A 21962-nucleotide genomic window follows, 5' to 3' on the forward strand; every position below is an offset into this window, starting at 1 on the left:
AAGAATTTACTTTGTCTTATAGAACAGGATTAGCTTACTACGTTGTCACTGAGTGCTTCAAATAGGACTCATCATGGGATTCTGTAGGAGTATCTCTAATATTTTACAGCTAGACCGTGTAAATGGACATACTAGAACACTACCAAACCATTTGGAAGAACGGGTGTAGTAACTAAACGAGCACCAACACAGTGACTCCAGGGACCCATCCACCACTCCTCCTCATGTCGAGTATTTCCAATGGATCCACAATGGCAAACACAATCCAGATCCGCTCTGGAGTTCATCATTTCAGGAGCCCTTCTGTAGAGTACAACAACTTCACATATGAACATATGGCAGAATCCAGCTAGCCACTTATGCTGGAAATGAAAACTCATTTTATTGTGTTCACATAAATGCATTTCAGAAACAATAAGGTACTAGAATCTCCTTTATTATTTTAAAAACAGTTTTATTCTGTATATTTAGAAATGTGTAATTTTAATAACTGCAGAGAAAAAAATCAGCCACACCTGAATAGCTAATAACTCATTAACAGAATGCAGTGGTATATTATCTAAACAGTAGTAGTGCCAATGTGCCGTAATAAATTGTCTATTAGTAAAAAAATACATTTCAGGGCACAAAGTACAGCATCCTTACGACAAATTACAGTAGGGATACTTTTCAAGAATTTAATCAAAGTAGAGAATTCCGACTTATATTCTTTAAATGCAGCACTTAAAAAGGTAACAACTTTGTGCATTTTTAAAAAATGTCCTTGTTTGTATATTGTAGAAATGCTGCTTTATTGCTGCAGATGTCAAAGTTCAAGGCTCAAAAGGTATGAGAATACAAAGATATCCTTAAGAAACTTTGTTTGTTTTTATATATATTTATATATATAAAAAGGTAAAGCTTATAAAAGTTAATTTACAAACCAAGAACAAAAGTGGTATGCACGCATTATATACAAGCCGTCTATAACATCTATAAATTTTTCAAATGCATAGCAGAAAACATACCATCATTTTCTTCTGGCTCTCTTCTGACTGATGAACAAACAGTACTCATTCTCTAAACCAAATTCACAATTTTTTTTTGTTCCTCTCTTTCCCCAGTCTCTCATGATATATTATCTAGGTAAGCACAAAAGCCATACAAACTAAATACAGAGAACTATGAGAGCTAAGACTATTAAAAACATGAGGGTAAGGCATCCCTGCTGGTTAATAGGTTTGTAATAATGTGGTTAATTTACAGATCCACAGAGGCAACTGAACCATAGTCACCCACATGCTTTTCCCCCTCCCCCGTTCTTATGACAATGTTTCCGCATACAATAGGTAGATAGATGTGTTTGTATTGGCCTCTCAGAGAGAAACATCTAAACTGTGCTACCAAAGTTGACTGCCATTTCGCTGGACACGTACATGGAAAGTCATTTAAAAACTAGAGACCAAAATGTAGTCTTGTGGATTACAAAACACACAGTACTAAAACTGCAGGCCAAATTCTGTGGTTTTGCAAGTGGAGAATGAACCAAATTCAGTTCCTCTGCATATAGTTCCATTGGTACTTTAAGTTTTTAAACTATGAAATACTAGTAGTGTCCTTTAGAACAAAAGCAAAAAGAATAAACAAAATAACAACCAACAAACCAAAGCATACAGAACCTGCAAGAACCCTACCTTGTTCCCACTGTACACTCCCTGCTTGTGGCATGTATTGTGACCATGGTTCAAAGAGTGTACTTGCTAAACCATTGTTAGTTAAAGCAAGATGCTTAAATAGTAAGATCCATTATCACTTATAGAACAGTTAATACTTGATAGAGTGGTTCAGTTTATATGTAAGGTCCATCTCAGTTTCACATTATTTACTCAGTCAGCTAACTTAATATTTAGAAGTGGTCAATTAGGACTGAGACACAGTTTGCTCCAACAAGATAGTTTGGATCCCCAGGAAGAGACTTGTTCTGCCAGGTTTTGGGGTCACCTGTGGGAGGAAAACACAATGCTGGTGTTTAGTATCTGCTGTCAAACAGTGCACATCTTGAAACAACCAAGCTTTTGGATAGGAGTTCTGAATCAACATGTCTTTTTTTCCCCTTCAACTTACAGCTGGTACATTACTATTTTATTTTAAACTCATTTGCATACAATACAGGATAGATCAGATGTATTTAACATTTCCTGAGTGTCAGTCACAGCATCTGCTTAGAACAAGACATTTTACTCTGCAGCACCACCATAGAGCTCTCCCTTTCAGAAGCATTAACAGTTAACCAAACACGCACTGATTCTCTCCTGAATGGCCAGGAAAAATTGGACAATTTTAAAAGCTACCATGATCAGGATGCATTTGAAGTTCCTTGGAATAATTTTGATTACAAATGAGTTGAAGTAGAAGTTACGTTGTAACTAAGCACTGACACACTGGTAGTTTTATTTTCTAGTAGGAAAATTATTGAAGACAGAATAGAAATTATTTTGCAGCTACAGCCAGTATAGCAGTTTAAAAGCCTGAAATACTGACGTTCTAAAAAGCATTCTAAATTGCTGATATATACTTTTACAACAGAACTTCTCCACTCATGGTCAAAGGTGCTGTGTAATATTCTTTTGCAAGTGCGAGTCATCAGCTGCAACCTCACCAGACAAAGGTTACATTCCTAACTGCATACTCAACTGTCTCCTTCAACTGGAGATTTTTTTTTTCCCTTTAACCACCTAAAGCTACTACTAAATGCAACTCCTACAGAAAAAGTATCATCATGCCACTATGGTAGAATAAAGAAAAATGCACTCAAGTTCTCTGTTAAGCCTTCTAGATAAATGGCATTCAAAGACCTCTCTAGAAAAATGTGCAACAAGTTGGAGAACCCAGCCACATAGACTGTATACACCACAGACCTCTGCATTAAATGAGACTGATGTAAATTCCACATAACTTTCTTGAACTCATGAAAACAACATGAAGTACACAATGCACTGAGTGATGGCAACATCTGATGTACAGACAAGAAGTACAAGTGGCCTGTGTAGTCAGAATACAAACAGGTTTACTGCAGCCAGCCAAAACTGCTTATTTCAGTTAAGAAGCTTATTAATGCTGGAGGATTTTTCATTTTATAGATGCAGGAAGTTCCACTCAGTCTCAAAACTCACAAGATGCATTACATTAGTAGAAAGGTAGAAGAGGACTGTAGGAGTCCTCTTTTCCAGCCTTTCCTCTGAAATATATAGTGAGGATGAGACTGTAGTCACTGCAACCTCTAGCTGCTGACAATGTTTTTCCCATAATTACATAGAACTGCTTTGAAAAAGTTACCCTTCAGTATTTTGTTCTAATACGTTATAGTCGGTGTGACCATAAAGGCTTTCTATTTTAATTCCAGAATCATTCAAGCATTTGAAGGGGTTTAACTGTAAAACATCAGTATATGAGGCTTCAGTGTAGCAGAAAGGATGTTAGTAAGTGCAAATGAATGTCATTTTTAGGACAGAACATGGATACATTCAGAAAAGATGAGGCAGAACAGACGACTGAAGAGAGGAAAAACCCCCAGAGTTCTATAAACTGTTACTATAAAGCCACCTGAAAAATCAGAGTCCCATAAGCAACTACTTAAAAAGAGAGAAAACAATTATTTATTTAAGACACAGTATGGTCTACTTACATATCATAAGACAGAATTGCCTAATTTTAAAGTTTGTCTCAAAAGAGCAATGTTATGATATACATCCCATTTCCGATTAACAGAATGTGGTGTTATATTTACAATACAGAAAGTGTTCGCATTTAAATATACACGCTCTTGCTCTCACACTCAGATGTGCACACACTCACACACCCCACCCCACTTTAGAAAGGGAGAAAAATGTCTCAGTAACTTCAGTTATTGTTTAGATCATTTGAGTCCTCTCCCTTCACTTCAAGTAAGTTCATGAACAGGTGCTATTAGTTACAAAAAATCTTGTCAGTTTTGTACATCAGTGTCATATCTTTAGGGACCCTAACATTTATGCATCCGTGTATTAACGCAGCCGTGTACACATTGTTAAATAGATGCATGCAACACATGCATATATTATCTTATAAAAACTAAAAATTATTGCCATTAATACCTCTAGGTTACTGAATCCCCGTCAAGGAGATTGATGCTTTAATCTTTCAAAGCATCAGTGCTTTGGTGTTGACAGTGATAGATACATTAGTGACAGAAGATATGCATACATGGTGGCTTAAATGCTGTATACAGAAGTACATTGTTCAGTCGTTACTTAGATCATATGTACATAGTAATGGTTCATGTCCTCCACCATAAATTTTGAAGGTAGCTGAATAAAACCTTAAGACTTTTTTCCCCCCACGCAAATGTGCAAACTTTTTTGGTTTAGTTTTGTTTTTAAGTCTTTGTAACCTCATAGCCATTTCATGAAATTGCTTGAAATTTGCCCGGAATTCGAGCACAGGCTTCTAAATGACAATTTCAGCCAATGCATTTTCTCTCTGTTCCCAGAAAGCCACAGTGAGGTAAAATGAACAGGTAAATAAAATTGCAACCTAGTTGCAACTTTTACTATCCACCAGAAACTTCTGGATAAAAGGCGGTAGAGGAAAAATAGGCAGAAGCAAGCAAGAAAAGTCTTGTGTAAAATCCAGCTACGTTAGAATGAATTGTAAATGCTTTTACTGAAACACTACAGTTTTCTTAAATGACCCAATTGTTAGCATCAACTTGCACACATGGAAACAGTTAACAAGCATTAAGTCATGATTTATGAGCATGCAGATTAAGATTTGCCAGAGACCTATATGGTTAATTAAGCAACAGACAAACACCAGTTATGTTACAAAGGCCAATCAGAGGTACATAATCATTTCCTCTCAATTTTAGTGCGATTTCATTTCAAGTGTATTCAGCTGTAGCAGTCCTCAAGAAAGAAGACAGAATAGAAAAATACGATTATATTTAGGAGACTAAAGATATTACTCTGTTTTTCTGCTGTCAAACATGGTTTTAGCAATGAATTTGCACCATGAGTAAATGTAAGAAAGACATCTGTAATGAAAGTGAAATGGGAGAGTTTGACACAAATACAATGATCAAGTCCTTTATATTATACAGCATCACCTTTAGCCAAATTAACTTAAATTATACGATAGCACCCAAAAGCCCCAAAAGGACAGAGGGAGGACAGCATACCCGACGAGGAGTCGGAGGATTTTAGAGCAAAAGACCAACCATCAGGGGTCATAGACGCACAATGTGGCAGGCGCAGCTCCACTGGCTTCAGGAATTTTAGTCCATGAGGCCCACACATTACCAAGGGGCTAAGAAGTGTTTCACCTACAGTTAAGAGAAAAAAACCTGCTTACCATTCTTCTCAAAATAAGTTCAGACTACTACGTAATTACATTGTAGAGCTACTCAATTTTACAGAGAAATACCATCATTTTGACCAGTTAGTAAAGAACAACACTTCCCGAAGTTGTTCCTTGTTGTCCCTTTCAGGGCACTGAAGTGACTTTTCCATGATACATATGACAACCTCAAGATCTACATCAGAAGAAACAAATCCTCAAATCCGTAAGCAGCCTTGTTCTAGCTGCTTGTTCTGTAATGGCTCATGATGTTCTTCCTACTCGTATGGATTTATGGCACACTGAGCTGGAAGAAGCCTCCTGCAGCTGAAAAGCTTATGACCCCTTATCCTAAGAGCCAAAAGGCAGAACATCAAAACGTGTAGGCCTATTTTTAGTTTAAAATTCCAAACAAAACATAACATATTCCTCAGCCAAATAATCTTATGTTTGAATTATAAAGTAACTGCATATTTATTGCAAATAATACTTCATTTGTACATTTATGAAGTTAAACCCTTTACTACTTCAATCAAATTAATAAATTAATCTGGTAGGGCAGAATTTCATACATATTTAAGTGTTGGCGTGAACAAAAGACTACAGGAAAATTAATCACTCAAATACGACATACTACTCAACTTCCATTATTAAGGCAGTCAGGAATATACTGTGATTTATATGAAAAATCAAGATTTTTTTTTTTTTTAAAAACATGAAGCTGTTTTTTCTTTATACAAATTTTAAAAAATATTTTGAACTGCTGAATATTTTCGGGTGTTGAAATAAATTAAATATTCTCCAGTTACAATTTAGGGCCTCTATCTTGCTTCCAACTTCCAATATCAAGCAGAATATTTTTTTCCTTCTAATTCCCGTTTCTGAGGTGTATATTCTGTACCTACATGTAGAAATACATTAAATGCCTTCAAGTATATGAACATATTTTCATATTCTATTTTGCTGTTGTCACAAAATAATTAATATTAAGTAACAGAACAACTTGCAGTGACTGTTCTTACCTTTCTCTTTGTCCAAAGGTGGAAGTATACTGTTGTCTCTGCAGACTTTGAAATATATTTCTTGCTCTATTCCCTCTGGAATGGCTCCTTGTGGTATAATAATACTAACTCCAGTCTCTATGGAGCTCAATACACCACCATTGCTGTTAAATACACCTCTTGCTGTGGCTACAACAGTGTGTCCATCTTCTTCCTCCTCATCCTCTAGTGCTGAAGGGCTGAATTATAAAACAGAGATGAAGCCTAGCAGTTTTATCAGTATTTCTTCCTGCAAGTCACTGGCACACTTCCCTCCGACTAATTTTATTAGTGCATATCCTAGTAGTAGTATGCTAGTATTGATTTCAGAAGAGTAACTGTGTCCCATACTCAATTGTGTACAATGCCTAAGATCCAAGTAGTTCAACTTCTGCCAAGAGAAGAGGACATTTTCACAAAAATAAAACAAAAAATGAAGTATAGAACACTGGAAATGTCCAGAAAGTAGTTAGAGCAAAACTTTGGACCACTTGAATCTTATGTTTGCAAACGCTCACCTCTGGGATTATACTGAAACAGCTTGTCCCCTGCTACAGAATTCAGCTTAGTAAAAACAAAGGTATTATACATCCAGAGATCTTTTTCCTCCCCAAATTCTATTATGACTTTACTAACATAACAAGTAATAACGCTTATTCAAGCCCCATTGAGCCTTCTTTCAGCTTTAAGGAAGTAGAAACTTAACAGCTGCAAGACATACTTGGAAAACAAAGCCCTTAAAAGTACACAGATTTTTCCAGGTTGTCAGGATATAACTAGAGATACAGAATATTATCTTATCCAATAGCTAGTCTGAACAGATTTCAGCCTGCAAAAGTATTCTAATCAAGGAAGCCAGTATTTCTGCAGTCTGCAACTGCACAGCATTAAAAACATTCCTCAAGTGTGTATGAGCAAATATGATTTGTTCTTCTACTACATTTCTGAGTTACTTAAACAGCAAATAAGATGAAGTGTGATTTATTCATTATTATTTAGAAATCAGGATAATAAAACTTTGGAAAAGATTATTCATCTAAGAACTCAGCAAGAGTTTGCAGTTAGAGTACTATAATTTACTGTTGACATAATTCTTAAAGCTCAAATGTGTTAGGAAAATGCTAGGTGCTTTTAAAGCAGTTAATATTTGGTCTTAACGTATAGAGAACCATGATGAAACTGCTGAACTGATGGTTTCTTTTTATAATTACTTTTGAAATATCTTGTATACAAGTGTACCAAGAACTTTTTCTCTAAGCACACTGAGAAAATACAAGTTGGTGCAACAGCTATCCTTAGGAATTAACTGTCTTCTAGAAACAAATTAGAAAGACAAGTCATTATTATCTACCAGAGGATTTATAATTATAATATGGGAATTGGGAAAGAAATCATATAATTTTTTAGTGATAGGATGCAAAATGACACAAACATTGGACATACGTTAAATATCTTTGCAAATGTTCTTCGATTACACGATTTTAGAATCATAGTTTCAATCTTCCACCTATCTTGGTTTATGGACTCACATCAACAGAAGTTGGAAGCATTGGAAAGCACAAGAAAAAATAAGCTGTATGGTTTCACATATTAAGTTGTATAGACATACTAGTGGAAACAAAAAACAAGAAGCTTACCTTACAGGAATGGCTTTAGGCACAGCATTAACATTATTTGGTTGATATTTAGGCTTGTCGACCTGTACAGTGAAGGTATCCATTCCACTGTCAAATTCAGGAGGCTGCGATGAGCTGTGTGCTTTCAAAACTGGTTGAGGAGAATTTGGAGACTTGGATGGCAACTCTGGTTTATGTTGAGCTTCATTTGGCAAGAGATTATGGTTGAACTTAGGACTTTCAAACTTACGCTCAAAGGGCCTTGCAGCACTGGTGTAAGGTTTTGTTGTAAAGCGGTTGTAAGAAGGAGTGACTGTTTTCTGAATCTGTTCAGTTCCATTAACAGGGCCTTTATCAGGGAAGCTTTTCTGAGGATAGAAAGTGGACTGCACAGTGTCCTCTCTAGAGGATCTGAAAATGGCTGGCTTATTCTGAGGTGGAGGAGGGTCAGAGACAGAGTTAACTGCAATAAAAATAAAAACACCAGAACTTGTCAAAAATGATCAAGAATTTCTCGTCACATACACTAGACCTAGGGAGACCATTTATTCTATTCCTGATTTATTATCTAAAATACGTATGTGTAGGTTCAGTTCTTAGATCTTCTATCCCATTTCATACATTCCAGCAAATCATCTTACATGGCACTAAAGAGATACATGGTAGATAAAATGGGATAGTATTTAATAAAACAGTTAGACTGATTTATACTATGAAAAAAGAGAAAACCATTATTAAAAAACTATTGTGCACTCACACGGAACTGCAAAATTCAACTGGACTGGGCATTCCTCTTAAGGATGCAAAAAGGGAACATTCATGACTAAAGAATTCTCATCCAAAAGCACTGAGAAAGACATCTTTAAGTACTGAAAACTTTATTTCATTTTTGCTGAGACCACTTAGTATGGAAGAGAGAGTTATAGTTACTAATGACACCTAGAAGTTAGTGTTTCAGACAAGATCCTCAAATCATTCAATAAAATTCAACTTCAATATAGTAGTAAGTTATTTCCAGAAACAATTATTCCAAATATAAGTTAAATGGAAACATAGCTACCAGTGTGGACATACTGAAGCATCCACACAAGCACCTGAGAAATGATACTTATACGTTAGGCAAGTTAGCCTTCTAATTGCTCACCTTCAGAAAGGGCAGGCTTGTGATGGGCTGGGAGAGACAGGACAGGACTGTTAATTGACTGAGGTTGTGTGTACTGTACTGAAGGAGCAGGAGGAGGAGTTGTGACTTGAGGGACTGGCTCATAGCGCTTTTCACCAACAGATCTATCCATTGATTCTGCATCAGTTGTCTTCCCCCTGTTGAAATAAAGGAAAGAAACATTTGATGGTTCAGTTTCTTCAGGGCTCTGAGCTTCTGCTACAGTTTTCTTCTATGATCACCTCACTTCCATCTCTTCCTATAAACATTAAAACACTTCTTATCTTGTCTCAAGTATAGAAACATCCATTGATAAGCACAAGAGATTTCAAGACAACATTGAATTTTAAGATTAGTAACACAAACCATGGCAAACAAAAGGCAGATGACATTTCAGGTGTATTTGCATGATTACCTACAGATCTTCACTTTTCAGATTTGTTTAGGGTTATTTTCAATTTTTAAAAGTGTTTTCTATTTTCAAAACAATATAAATCAACTTTTTTTGGGGGGTTGGTGAATTGTTTTTGAAAAGCATAATTAGCCAGAAGAAGGATGGGTTCTAGTATAACTTTTCTAAATACACCTAGTATTTGAACAATGCCATCTTAATTAGAAATGCAGTCAGCTTAAGCTTCACTAGCTTTATGTGCATAATGTAGATAATTTTAAAAATCTTATTTTCAAAATATTTCTTGCTCATACTAGAAGTATGGTTCCAAAAGAGTTTCTTTCATGAAATGAAAGATTTCAAAGACTTTTAATTTTGGACTTCAGTACATTGCACTAACTTTCAGAATTCATGTGTTGAAATTTTAAGTGCACATAATGCCTGTGATGAAATGTAACAGTGAGAGGACACCTGAAAACATCCTCACATCAACAACAGTCTTACCACTTGATGTTCCTTTTCAAGTAGTCATAGCTAGTGTAAGAGCCAAGAAATCTAGGTGATGGCAAAGCAAACAGCAATAGAAGAATGAAAGAAAAACGGTCATTCTATCTTAAGCACATTATTTCTTCACACTTTTTAATGTTAAGTCCTAGCAGTTCTCATACGACAAGGTTCTTTCAACAATGAAAATATTTTTAACAGTGATGTTTCTGATAATACTTTTACCATATGCATACGTACAATCATCGCCTACTATATTTAATGTGAGATTGTCAGTGCATTAGGCACTGAGTGCCTCACAATGACAGATGCTGAAAATAAGAATGAGATCACACTAAGCTATTTGTTCAGATCCATACAAACAAACCGTTATTTGATGTATTGAAGAAGTGAGCAAAACAAATCTAAAATGCTAACAATCTCTTGTTTATGGGCCACTTTGTTTATGGGCCACCTCTCGTGTCTCAACATACCAAACTAGCCACTTTCTGTATATTACAGATCATGTTCTGAGGGTACACTCATAGCAAGTATTTAAATAGCTCTATTGGCTCAAATAGCAAAGACCACACCCTAAAATGCTTCTGATCATGTTTAACAATTCCTGAAGAAACATCTTAACAGTGTTTAAGCACACTTGGAGAGACAGAGAAGAGAACGATAAGCTGTCCTTTGCTCCATTTTTAGCATTTAACTTGCTTTTATGTAAAATCCATTTTACATTAGGACAGCTTTCCATCATCCCTTCACTTTCTGTACACTCATAAAAACTTAACAGGCAACAATTCTCAAGTCACAGTCTTAATACTTCAGAGGAGAATGTTATGAAACTAAGAAGAGGGCTGAGCAACTTCTCAAAGTCTGCTTCAAGACCACGTGAATGTGATGCTCAGTAAACTGAACAGCATTGGTATGAGCAAGTCTTTAAAAATCAATGTTGGAAAAATAACAGCACAATTTAAATCTGCTTTAGAAACTCCTTTTCACATAGATTTTTATATAAAGCAATTTATCCAGTAACAGAAGTTACAGCTGTTCACTGCTGTCTTCATTCCAGGTGGGTAGTAGCTACCTTCCCTGAAAACTGCCCACCTGCAATGACTGCTTCTCAGAGAGGAATATTAACCTGCAGAAAGAAAGACATGAATAAAACCCGCAAAAGCCAGAAGTCACTCTCCACACCTTTTGGAGCTGCTTGCCAGCTTCCCAAGGAAATGAAAAAAAAAGAAGGCAGCAGGCAGCATATGGCTGTACATTTTGATGGCGAGAGCATAAGAGACAGCAGTGATAACACAAACTCAACCACAAGAGCTTGATACAATACAAAGCATGTTCTTCTGTTGCACTCTCCTTGACTAGGGGCTAGCCACAACTTCAACAGCATTGTTAAGAAACAGTATGTAACAAAACAAGTCTACAATAAAACTCTTGTAGCTTTTGAGTGTATAAATGAAGTTCTTGTAATTGAAGTTGTGCTATTTCTGAAGCCATTTCCTACTCTATTTATTTATCAACAAAATTATCACTTTTAATTAGAATCATTACTTCTTTACTGAACAGTAACCAATTTTCATAACTTAATGTTTAACAATATTTTTAACTGAAAAAATATACTATCTGTCCTCAGTACCCACAATGCATCATATGGATTATATGTTATATGGCCTATATAGGAATAAGCAATGGCGTAATCAGCAGTTTCTGCTGAACCATTTGAATTTAGTCCCAAGTTTATTTTTAATCAAGTTCACTCACAGAATAGCAATCACTATAGAAATTCACTAGGAGGAAAGAAAAAAAAGAACAAGGAAGTAACAGGGTATAAAATGGAAGTTGGGTAAAGAGGATAGTGCTAAATATGAACTCTTTCTCAAGTCAGTTATTTTGTTTCTCAACACGCACACTACAGCATACTTCTGGAAACAGTTCTGTCAAGCTGTGGTCTTTTAAGTTTATTTCCACTTACTTCCATTAATATTTTCATCTTTTGTCTGTTTGCAGTAGACTACCCTTGATAAATTTTCTTTCCCATGCCTGTCCATTTCCATTAAGGATTACATTCTTCCATTAAGGAAGAAATTTACATATTTTTGTACCAACATATGCAACTGTATCGAACTTAAAAACAGTACTATTTTATTTCTCTGTGCCATTTAGATGTCACCTTTCTGTAAGTACAAGTCCTAAAGTTCAAGTATAACTCACAACAACCCCAAAAGTGAGCAAAGAATAAAGATGTCACGATAGTCAGAAGTGGTAGGCAGAAGTATGGAACAATCCCTCCCAGCTCTTAGCTGTTCTGCAGCAAACAACTCCATCGCTGCATTTATTGCTCACATTCTCCATTGCGTTTGACAACAATGCAGAGAGTAAGGACAACTTGCAGATTCAGATTGAGGAATTCTACCATCTTCACAATTACTTGCTATAAGCTAACACACTCTGGTGCTTACCGATCCAAATGGACCTTTTATGGGGTAACATTTGGTAAGTGGGAACAAGTTTGAACACTACAGCAATACACTGAGGCCAGCCAAGATTCTTTTTTTCAGGCCCCTTCCTATGATGTCTAAATAGCGAGTCAAATAGGCTCTAATCTTCCTGTCAGGAGACACAGGACAAATGAAAAAGAATAAATAACATCCTCAACTAAGAATCAAAACTGGTTACAGATTACTACATACATTCATTACTGAGCATAAAAAAAGGTTAAATAAGAAAGTTTCCATGTGGAGACTTCCTGATTAGAAAGAACTGCCAACTCCTTTAAAACCTATCAAGCTCTTTGAAAGATTTTTCTCTGTGAACTGAGAATATGAAAGATACTGTAGATAACAGACCATCTTACAGAAACAGGAACAGGATTCCTAGCTCAAATCCTTTAAGACAAGCATTGAAACACAGTGTATTGAATACACACAAGACAGCTTGAACATACAGTCACAGTATAAAAGTTGAGCAAGCTAGCTTATTATTTTACTCCAAAGATCTCATCTACATTTAGCTTGCCAGACTTTCTGCTTGATCTGAATAGTATAAAATTTCAAGTAGAAGTGCAACCAAAGCCTTAAAAAAAAAAAAAAAACACAACTGACTTCCAGCCTTCATGCAGCAAGCCATGATAGCTTTCCACATGAACAGCTACAAACATAGTATTATGGTTTGAACTGAACTGAATTATGAAAGTTTGAGAAACTGTACAAAGTATTCAGCTTATGCAAGGCAACCAGTCCTCTACCTGAGCTAAATCTGAACTATGAGCTTTCACACAATTTTTGTATCAAAATGTTCCAAGTCAAGGAAACAGAACAATACAGGAAGCAGATGTTTCCATCAACAGATTAAATTCTGGCTCCAACAATGTTCCCAAAAGGCTCAGTTTCCTAATGTCAAACACTGCTCGTGTGTAGAAGCCTGTCTGCAGAAAAAAATGCATGCAAAACTGGAACAAACTAACCTCTGCTTTGAAAGACATTTGAGCACTCACTATTAGTTACACTAAAGAAATACTTTGCAGGCTGTTAAAAGAGAAGTAACTCTTTGAAGATCTCAAAAACTAAATGATTCACTTCATTTACCAAGAAAAGTTATGTTTTCATACTAAAGCTACATCTAAAGAGAGAAACTGACTTTGCAAATACAAAGTTTCTATTAGGTACCACAAACCCCTGGAATTCTATTAGCAGCAGAATTTCAGTTTTAGTCCTATATGCCTCCCTTTTCCCCTTTCAAATTAAAAAGGAAATAAACCCCCCAAACTTACTTAGAGTAATTGGAGAAATTCAGCTGATTTTGTGAATGTATTGGTTTGGTGGTCTCAGAATGATGGCTGGCAGGAACCTGTGCAGACGGCTTATTTTCAAAACTCCTCCGATCGAAGTACGAGAGCTGCTTTCGGTAATACTCTTCATCTTCTTCAGGATCATAATGATTTGAACGCACAATATCTTCAGGTGGCTTCACTTGAGGTCTCTGTGGTTCTGGGGCCCTAATGAGGAAGAATACACAGTTTGCCTCGCACAGCTGAACAAGCACAAGTATGTGAATCAAAATTCTGTTTTGTAACCCAACCAGTAATAAATCAGGACATAAATCTTAAAATTGCATGCAATACCTTTTTAACCTGTACTGTCTTGAAATATGATAGCTGTGATGTAGCATAAAGAAAGTCCTTATCTTTTATCCTACCTTTTCCCTTACGCTTTACTTCTCCCTCTTCTCAGGAATCATGTCCATGTCAACTGACTTTATGCCCTGAGTTACTATTGACACAGAAACTAGACTGACACACTCCAGCTCTCCACTCTGCAGTTTACAGTTTGAACTATTAAGTTGTGTTGTCTGAAGACTCCAAACTTGTATTGAAAACTCTTTAATTATCAGTTGTGCATCTACCTGTAAGTTGTTTTGTCATGTTCATAATGGCTTTGAGAAGTTGGTTTTGGACCACTCATGGTTGTGAGTGTAGGCTTCGGTGCTAGTTCTGGAGGCTGTAAAGAGAAGCACAGCATATTTTCTTAGATTCTATGATCTGAAAGATGAAGAACCTCTGAGTAAGAAAACTAACAATGCTTTTAAAATTTCCCACACGTTAAATCAGAATTAAAGACTAACAAAAACTAACGGGGAAATCTTCAGCATGGCAAGATCCTCTTTAATTTTCAGCTTCTGCTTTTAAAACAAACTTCAGTTACGTTGCTGTTCCACAAGCAATGAAGTTTTCTTTCCAAGACAGTATTTTATTACTTGCAATACAGTCTCATTAGTAAAAAGCAGGAATTAGAAAATAAACACATGCCAAAACATATATAACTTACCTTGACAGCTGATGTATCACTGGGGTCCTTCATTTTTTCTAGAGATGGTGATCTTCTTCTTTCAAATATCTTAACCCTACTTCGCACAGACTGTGGTTTCATGGCTGGATCTTCCTCCTCCTCTGCTAGAGATGGCGGTGTAGGCAGTGGTTTACTGTTAGAAGGCAAAACTTCTGGTTTGGTTTGCGATGAAGGGGGAGGAGGAAGAGGAACACCTGAAGTGCTATGAGAAGGCTCAAATTGTCCTGCCTTGGCATTATAAGCTTGAGGAGGACCTTGTTCATAGCCCCTCACATGTGGATCAAAGTACTGCTTCGGTTCAGGAGATCGAGATATGGCTGACTGGTATGGCTGGGCTTCTTGTTTATATCTACCATGCGTGTCATATCCAACAGTATGTTGATCTTCGTATCGCACCTGCGGTAAGCTGAAGTTTTTGGGTGCATGCTCGTAGCGAGGTCTGCCATCATACGTCATCTGAGGGGGTTCCTCAAAACGGGGTTGTGCTGGGTAATAACCGCGTTCTGTGCTCTCTTCTGTGTTTTGTCTAGAATCAAGATCCCTAGGAGGCTGGTTTTCGTAAGCTGTTCTTGGTTGATTGTAGGGCTGTTTTTCATCATAATATGCCCAGTGCTCCTCATAGGGAGGCACGCGATCATCATAATGTAGTCGAGGGTCATAACCACGAGAAAACTGATCTACATAGTTTGTAGAATCATACCTATATGACTGTTCGTACTCCCTACTTGGCTGTTTTTCTGCATACTGAGTCTGGGATTCATACATCAGATTTGGGTCTCTTTCCTGTCTCTGTACTGGGTGACTAATTGCTGGCTGTTTTAAGACATAGCTTTGTCTGGATGCTTCTTCATTAATATATGGATCCTTTCGGTATACCTGTTAAGTAGAGAAACAAATTTTTCATTTAAAAATAAGAGTAAACGGAGCCAAACTTTATTGAAAGCGTGAAATTTTAAACCAATTATTTTAAAATTCATTTTAAATATTGGCTTTAATTTTGCTTAGAAGTTGAACAATTTGATGCAGTTGTCAGCAATCACAGGAAGCTTTGATTCAAGAGATCCTTTCCAGTCCTATCCTTGAGGAAAAGCATATGTGTAGATTAAAATGGGAAGCCAAAAGAGAATAATCTCTCACATATCTGTGTTTTGTTGTTGCATTTTGCTCTTTTGTCATTCCCCCCCCTCTTTTTCTTTTTTGCATAGGGGAGGTCAGGACAGGGATATTCAAGAAGTAAACTGATTTATGTGTTAAAGTTAATTCAAGCATTGCTGTAGAGGTATTTAAAGTCACCTAATATAACAGGTTTGTCTTCATGATCGAGTATTTCAAAAAGTACTATTATTTTAGGGAAATTTTTCATCAAGTCCTCATTAACAAAAAGCAGAGCATTGACAAGCTGAAACAGTTGCATGTGAAATAAAATCAAAATACAGAATGCATCCCTAATTTAAAAGGTCATCTTTTGAGAAGTGGAAAGTGTATAGTTTGAAGCCATGCACACAAAACATTAGATGATGCTTAGAAATTTAGATGCACTGTTTTGTAACCTGCATAATCTCCTACAGTAAAAAAAAAAAAGAAGGAACTTTCTAAATAATGGCAAAACAGAAAAAAAATCATGTGCTAGCTTGATGTATAGCAGGAAATCAGCGCAACAATGTGGCACAGGTACCTTTGCTGGATCTATATGCGGCGATAAAGATGATGGCTCTTGATCTCTTAGCACTACATGAGCTCCCTCAGTACTTGATGTTCTTAAGGGGCCCGCTTGTGGTTGGTAAGAGTTGTAAGGAGCAGCAGTAGGCTCCTCCAGTCTGACATTAGTTAGGTTTACATTAGCATTTACTGCAGAAGTTGATGAGGTTGCAGGGTTTGATTCAGGCGACGGGGAAAGGTAAGGGACTGCAGGTGAGGCTTCTGCTTTCTGTGAAGTGTTTAAAATATTTTAAATATACTGCTATCGAATCACTGTATGACTTTTTTGATTTATATGAAAGTAATTTAACTTGATGCTTTGATCAACTCAGCTACATGTAGAATGAAGTGTACTGAAAGTATCATGCACTACCACTTCCAGACATTCATTATGCTGAACATTAAAAAAGCAAAACATTAAAACAAAGTAGAATGGTACTTGATTCCCCTTCCTGTCAAAGGGAATCACTAACACACGTAGTGCAAGATGATTGTCCAATTCATTGCAACACACTGTTGTTGACAGATTCTTGTATGCAGTTAACACTGGTAAGGAGACTATAAAGATAGCACGTTTGCTTGAACAAAAAAACTACTTGAAGTACAGTGGTCAGCATATAAAATCACTTTCTTACCGGTTGAGAAGCAGTTGTTTTAAATCCTGAAGAATCTATTCTGAGATTTGGCTGAGGCTGAGCTTGAGATGCATAACTAGGGTAATTTTGACTTTCATGATGCATTCCAGAAGAATCCTCTCTAACAGGTTCAGAAGAACGTGTAATAGCAGATTCAGGAGGAGTCCCAACCTCATCATTCAGAGTTTCATCCAGTTCTTGGTCTGTATAAGCACCACCTTCTGTATCTGTGTCTTCATAGTCAGATGTATGTCTACTGTCTGTACTGTACATGGAATATTCACTACCAGGAGCTGAGAGGTAAGAAAGGCGGTCATCGTGTAAATCAAGGTCATCACTTGTAGCACCATCTGCCTGCATCACAACAAAATTACAGAGCACATGTTTATTGAAATGCGTTTCACATTAAGCTTTAAATTGCAAGATAAAAGGCTAAGAGATTTTTTTGGTGAAAAATTAAGAAATAAACAAATGGAATACACCTATCTTGTTCTGATTCACAACATAAAGTCAGGTATTATAAAATGTTAGTAATACTCAAAATCCAGCAGCAAGTTAGATTTCAACAATTCTGAATATCACAGGGGAGGAAAAAAACAGGGTTCAATCACTGGAAATGTTAACCTTACATGTAAAAGCCTTTTCTGCAGTCTAGTTCTTCAAATCAGTTTACTAAAGGGTCAGAAGCCTATCAATTCAAGGGAGGGGGTAGCACCTAGTATCCATGGAAATCAGTGTTTGACAAAGACAAAAAAAACTATGAAGAGTTGTCGTTGTGCTGGAATCACTAACTTGGAGGTAGATACAAGAAGGCAAAACTAGTTCTGTTTGCAGAAAAATAGTTCAAATATTAAGAACATTGTAACAGTAACAGATTCATTATTTTCTTACTTGAAACTGGCATTCCTTTTGATATTAGTTCCTCAAGAGAATGGATCTAACATGCATAGTAGCTTGAAAAGGCAACTGGACTTTGAATGGGAAACAGAATTCTAACTTTCTGATTTTATATGTGTGTTCTCAAGATTAAGAGAAAGAACACAAAGATGGTGCTTGCTTTATATTAAAAACCACCAATTCATCAATGGACAATCCCAGCACGTAGTACTGATGTAGCAGAACACCCTGAAATTTACATGAAAAAACATCCTATCCCCACAAAAGTTTCAAAACAATAACATATCCTTCAGTAAAGCATCAACAGCCAAATGTTTTACTACTCCACTACATGCACAAGGATTATAGCCCTCATTAACAAAACTTCACTAATAAGACGACAAACCAGTTTTTAACTGATTACACAGCCATGGAACTATTTTAGATCTTCAAATAATTATTAAAATCATGAGGAAAAAAGGAAAAATTTAATTCCACAGATAGATGCCCATATCTCCAATACCAGCAACAGAACAAAACGACTACGAAACTGATAGCTTTGTCATTCTTCCCCCAAAATGACAGTACTATTATTTCTTACCTTGCCTTCTGAAACCCATACCAGTTGGTTCTGTTGTTGCTGAATTGCTTCCTTCAGAGCTCCATACCATCCTTCATTCATTGAATTCAAGTTAATAGTAGCTAGAAGTAGAGCAAGTTAGTTTGACATTTGATTTTTGTAGAGTTTTGAAAAGAAACTGTACTACCAGTATTAAAAATCACTATCAACTGTGAGATTTAAGTAGCAATGTAAATGTTGGTATTCAAAGCAATCCTAAGGGCTAAAGTAGCTTGGGACATTTTTTTACACTGCAAAGACTCAAAGACTGAGTTACCAGTAATTTAGAATAAAGTGAGGCTTCAGTTTAGTCGGAGAAGAAAATTACATTATTCTCCTATTTATTAAGATGTTTGTTTATAACTGACCTTGCAAAGCAACCAAATATTTTTGAAACATGATTTTGATGTTTCAGATCTCTTTTCATTTGTGCAATTGGGTGCACAAACAATTCACACACTAATGAACTACCAGAAATTGAATGTGGGGAACCTGAACAATTCAACAAATGCTGGACTATATTTGCAGGAGGGCATTTATTCTGTCAGCATCACCCCTTCCAACCTCGAGGCCATAAGCAAGTCTGCACGAACTGGGGTCAAAAAATAAGGCAAACAACCAGACTCTTATCCTCTCCCTCCCTCAGTTATGATGCATTAATCAGTATTTTTCTCGAATTACTTACTTGTAAAGAGGTGGTGGTTATTTTTGCGTAGTTTGTGAGCTCTTTCATAAAGCTTTCTGGCACTTTTTCGTGATTCTGGGCACAGCCTCATTCTCATGGTCTTCACACCCTGCTTAGAATCAGGGTTCAAGAAGACTACAATAGGATACCACTGCGCGTAATTCAGACGGTCCACTGCATTAGGAGTGACATCTAATAAAGCATGTTTGTCCTGTTATGATAAAAAAGGCAGAGACAAAGTGAAGCACTTATATACTATGAAAACTCATTTTTTATTTTAAACGTATTCTAACAACTTGCTTTTCATTAGCTTTGCAGAATTCATCATTTCAAAGTATCGATTTAAGTCCTTTTCTGTTTAGAGTAACAGACACCAGATCAACTCAAACACTATGCTACAAGGGCATACATGTTTTAAATGTAGAACTAACTGCATAACAATAAGCTTTTCAATATTTACCTCTCTATTAAAAATTATAAAAAAAATGGCCCTCTGATACTACAAAAAGGCACTAAACTAAAAAACAGCTAAACAATAATCTTCTAGTAACAGGATAAAAGGGAATAGTCAAACATGTTTTGGACTCATTACACAGCTCCACTTTTCCTTCAAAAAAAATCCTCTCTGAATGCAAGAATTAGGACAGTTTTCATCCACTGCAAGAATCATCTCAGATACACAGCACATAGTACCCCCCAGTTTGCTGCTAAAACACCTTTTAGCTTTTTCTACTTGGGCATCAGAACAGTTTGCAGTTTGTTTTTAAGTCAGAAATGAATAGGTGAGGAGCACAGCCTCATATTATAAACTCATATCAGAAGTTCTCAGGATTTTAAGAAGAATAATTAAGGAGGATAAAAGGAGTGAAAGATCCTTTTCCATAGTTCTTGCACAGAAGTCAAAATTATTAGTTCATAAACTGGAGGTAGGGGGACAACAGCAACAAACTGCTCCATAAATAAAGTACCAGTTTCTAGATGCAATGTCACACTGTGGCCGCAAGCACAAACAGATCTTAAAACAGACATAGTAAAGAGGGAACAACAATCCCTAGATAAAACCTGAAAGTACTTCCAGACTGCAGTTATTATGGGGAAGGGTTTTTTTTTTTTTTTTTAAACTAACCAATAGAAAGATGAGAGTTATTTTTAAGGAAAAAACACTTACTAGTTATACCTAATCATTTTAAACATCAGTTTACTTATTGATACCAGTTTTTCCTCATGTGTTAGAAGTACAGTTACAACAGAAGACTTACTCTATCAATTATCTGTTTTATAGTGTGAAGACGAATAATGCCAGAACTACGTTGGTCTGTACCAGCGTCTCTTGGTTCACTTTCTGGTAGAGAGGACACAGTAAAAATGGGTTGTAAGTTTACAGCACACTCTACATTCACACACAAGATAAAGCAAACTATTTCATCACTCATTATCAATTCAGGCTGAAGATGCTCCTCTTCAAAACGTAGGAGAAAGCTATCCACTAATTTGGCCACAAAAATCACTATACCTTTGCAAAAGTACTTAGATATAAAATACAGAATTCAATTTAAATTTTGGAAGGCTATCAATGGAACTAATATTACTTCTGCCTACAGAGAATTATCATCAATTAACCAGTGAAAAAGCTTACATTTTATCTGTTACTTAATATTGTTAACATTTCATTAAACACAGTAGTAGCTGAAGTAATAGCGTAGGAACAAAGTAGCAAAAGAACACTGGCAATTTCATAGCTGCATAAAAACTCGATCTCACACTTACTTGCAATTTGAAAAATATCTGGTTCTTCTCTAGCTAGTTTCTCCCGTGCAACATCAGCTATTGGACCAAAAATGGTCACTGGTCTGAGAAACCCAGCTAGAATACAAGGTAAAGGAGAAAACAAGTTAAGTTGATTGCTTACAACAAATGCAAGATACTCTGAATTACATGGATTAACACAAAGCAAACTCCACAATCCTGTTAGCCTGCAACAGAAGTATCTAAGACTAAAGCCATACCTTCCCGAAGAACAACTCTCTCATAGGCAGGAAACTTTGTCTGAACAGGTTGAGCAGAAAGATCTTCTCTGCTTTTTCGGAGATTTCTTTTTGAGCTACGCAAACCTCGGAACCTCCAGAAATCCGCTCGATCTCCTCCTGCTGTCTTTGGAAGCGTGTACTGTACACTAGCTAGCTGCTCAGCTCTAAGATGACAACAAATCCCAATGAGTTACCAAAAAAGAGAGCTTCTGAAATAACACTCATCTAGCAAGCTTATGCTTACAAAAACGCTACCACCTGCTGAATGAAGTTTTCTTCATTTCTGGTATTAGAAAGTATAAGCTAGAATTACTCAGGCTGATGTCACATTTTTAAAAGCTTTATCAACCTTTGTCTCCAGTATTGAAAAGGAAGTTTCAAGCTAGGAGTTTTTTGTTTGTTTGTTTGTTTTTGGGGGGGCATGCCAAAGTGAAAATCAAGCACACAGAACAGATAGTTAACTTCTAATTGTTTTAACAGTGACTTTCTCCTAAAACTGAACAAGTTGTATAGACTAGT

General features: G+C 36.3%; 1 protein-coding gene across 6 annotated transcripts in view; it reads right to left on the minus strand.

Moving 5' to 3' along the window:
• Nucleotides 1–420: 420 nt before the first annotated feature.
• TJP1 (tight junction protein 1) overlaps nt 421–21962 on the minus strand; it is a 159631-nt gene continuing 138089 nt past the window's right edge. For 2 of the 6 annotated variants that reach the window (XM_084531660.1, XM_084531664.1), the window contains 15 exons: nt 21423–21607; nt 21184–21279; nt 20676–20758; nt 19417–19627; nt 18714–18814; nt 17237–17590; nt 16579–16830; nt 14883–15779; nt 14461–14555; nt 13829–14053; nt 9153–9328; nt 8030–8471; nt 6375–6592; nt 5195–5338; nt 421–1980 (listed from right to left, as the gene is read on the minus strand). In XM_084531660.1, coding sequence (XP_084387786.1) covers nt 1886–1980; nt 5195–5338; nt 6375–6592; nt 8030–8471; nt 9153–9328; nt 13829–14053; nt 14461–14555; nt 14883–15779; nt 16579–16830; nt 17237–17590; nt 18714–18814; nt 19417–19627; nt 20676–20758; nt 21184–21279; nt 21423–21607 — 3574 coding nt within the window. In that variant the 3' untranslated portion in view covers nt 421–1885. The remainder of the gene's footprint in view (nt 1981–5194; nt 5339–6374; nt 6593–8029; nt 8472–9152; nt 9329–13828; nt 14054–14460; nt 14556–14882; nt 15780–16578; nt 16831–17236; nt 17591–18713; nt 18815–19416; nt 19628–20675; nt 20759–21183; nt 21280–21422; nt 21608–21962) is intronic. The other 4 variants (XM_084531662.1, XM_084531661.1, XM_084531665.1 and 1 more) reach the window with 4 other exon arrangements.

This window comes from Aythya ferina (genome assembly GCF_964211825.1).
Source record: "Aythya ferina genome assembly, chromosome: 11".
NCBI classification, from domain to species: domain Eukaryota; kingdom Metazoa; phylum Chordata; class Aves; order Anseriformes; family Anatidae; genus Aythya; species Aythya ferina.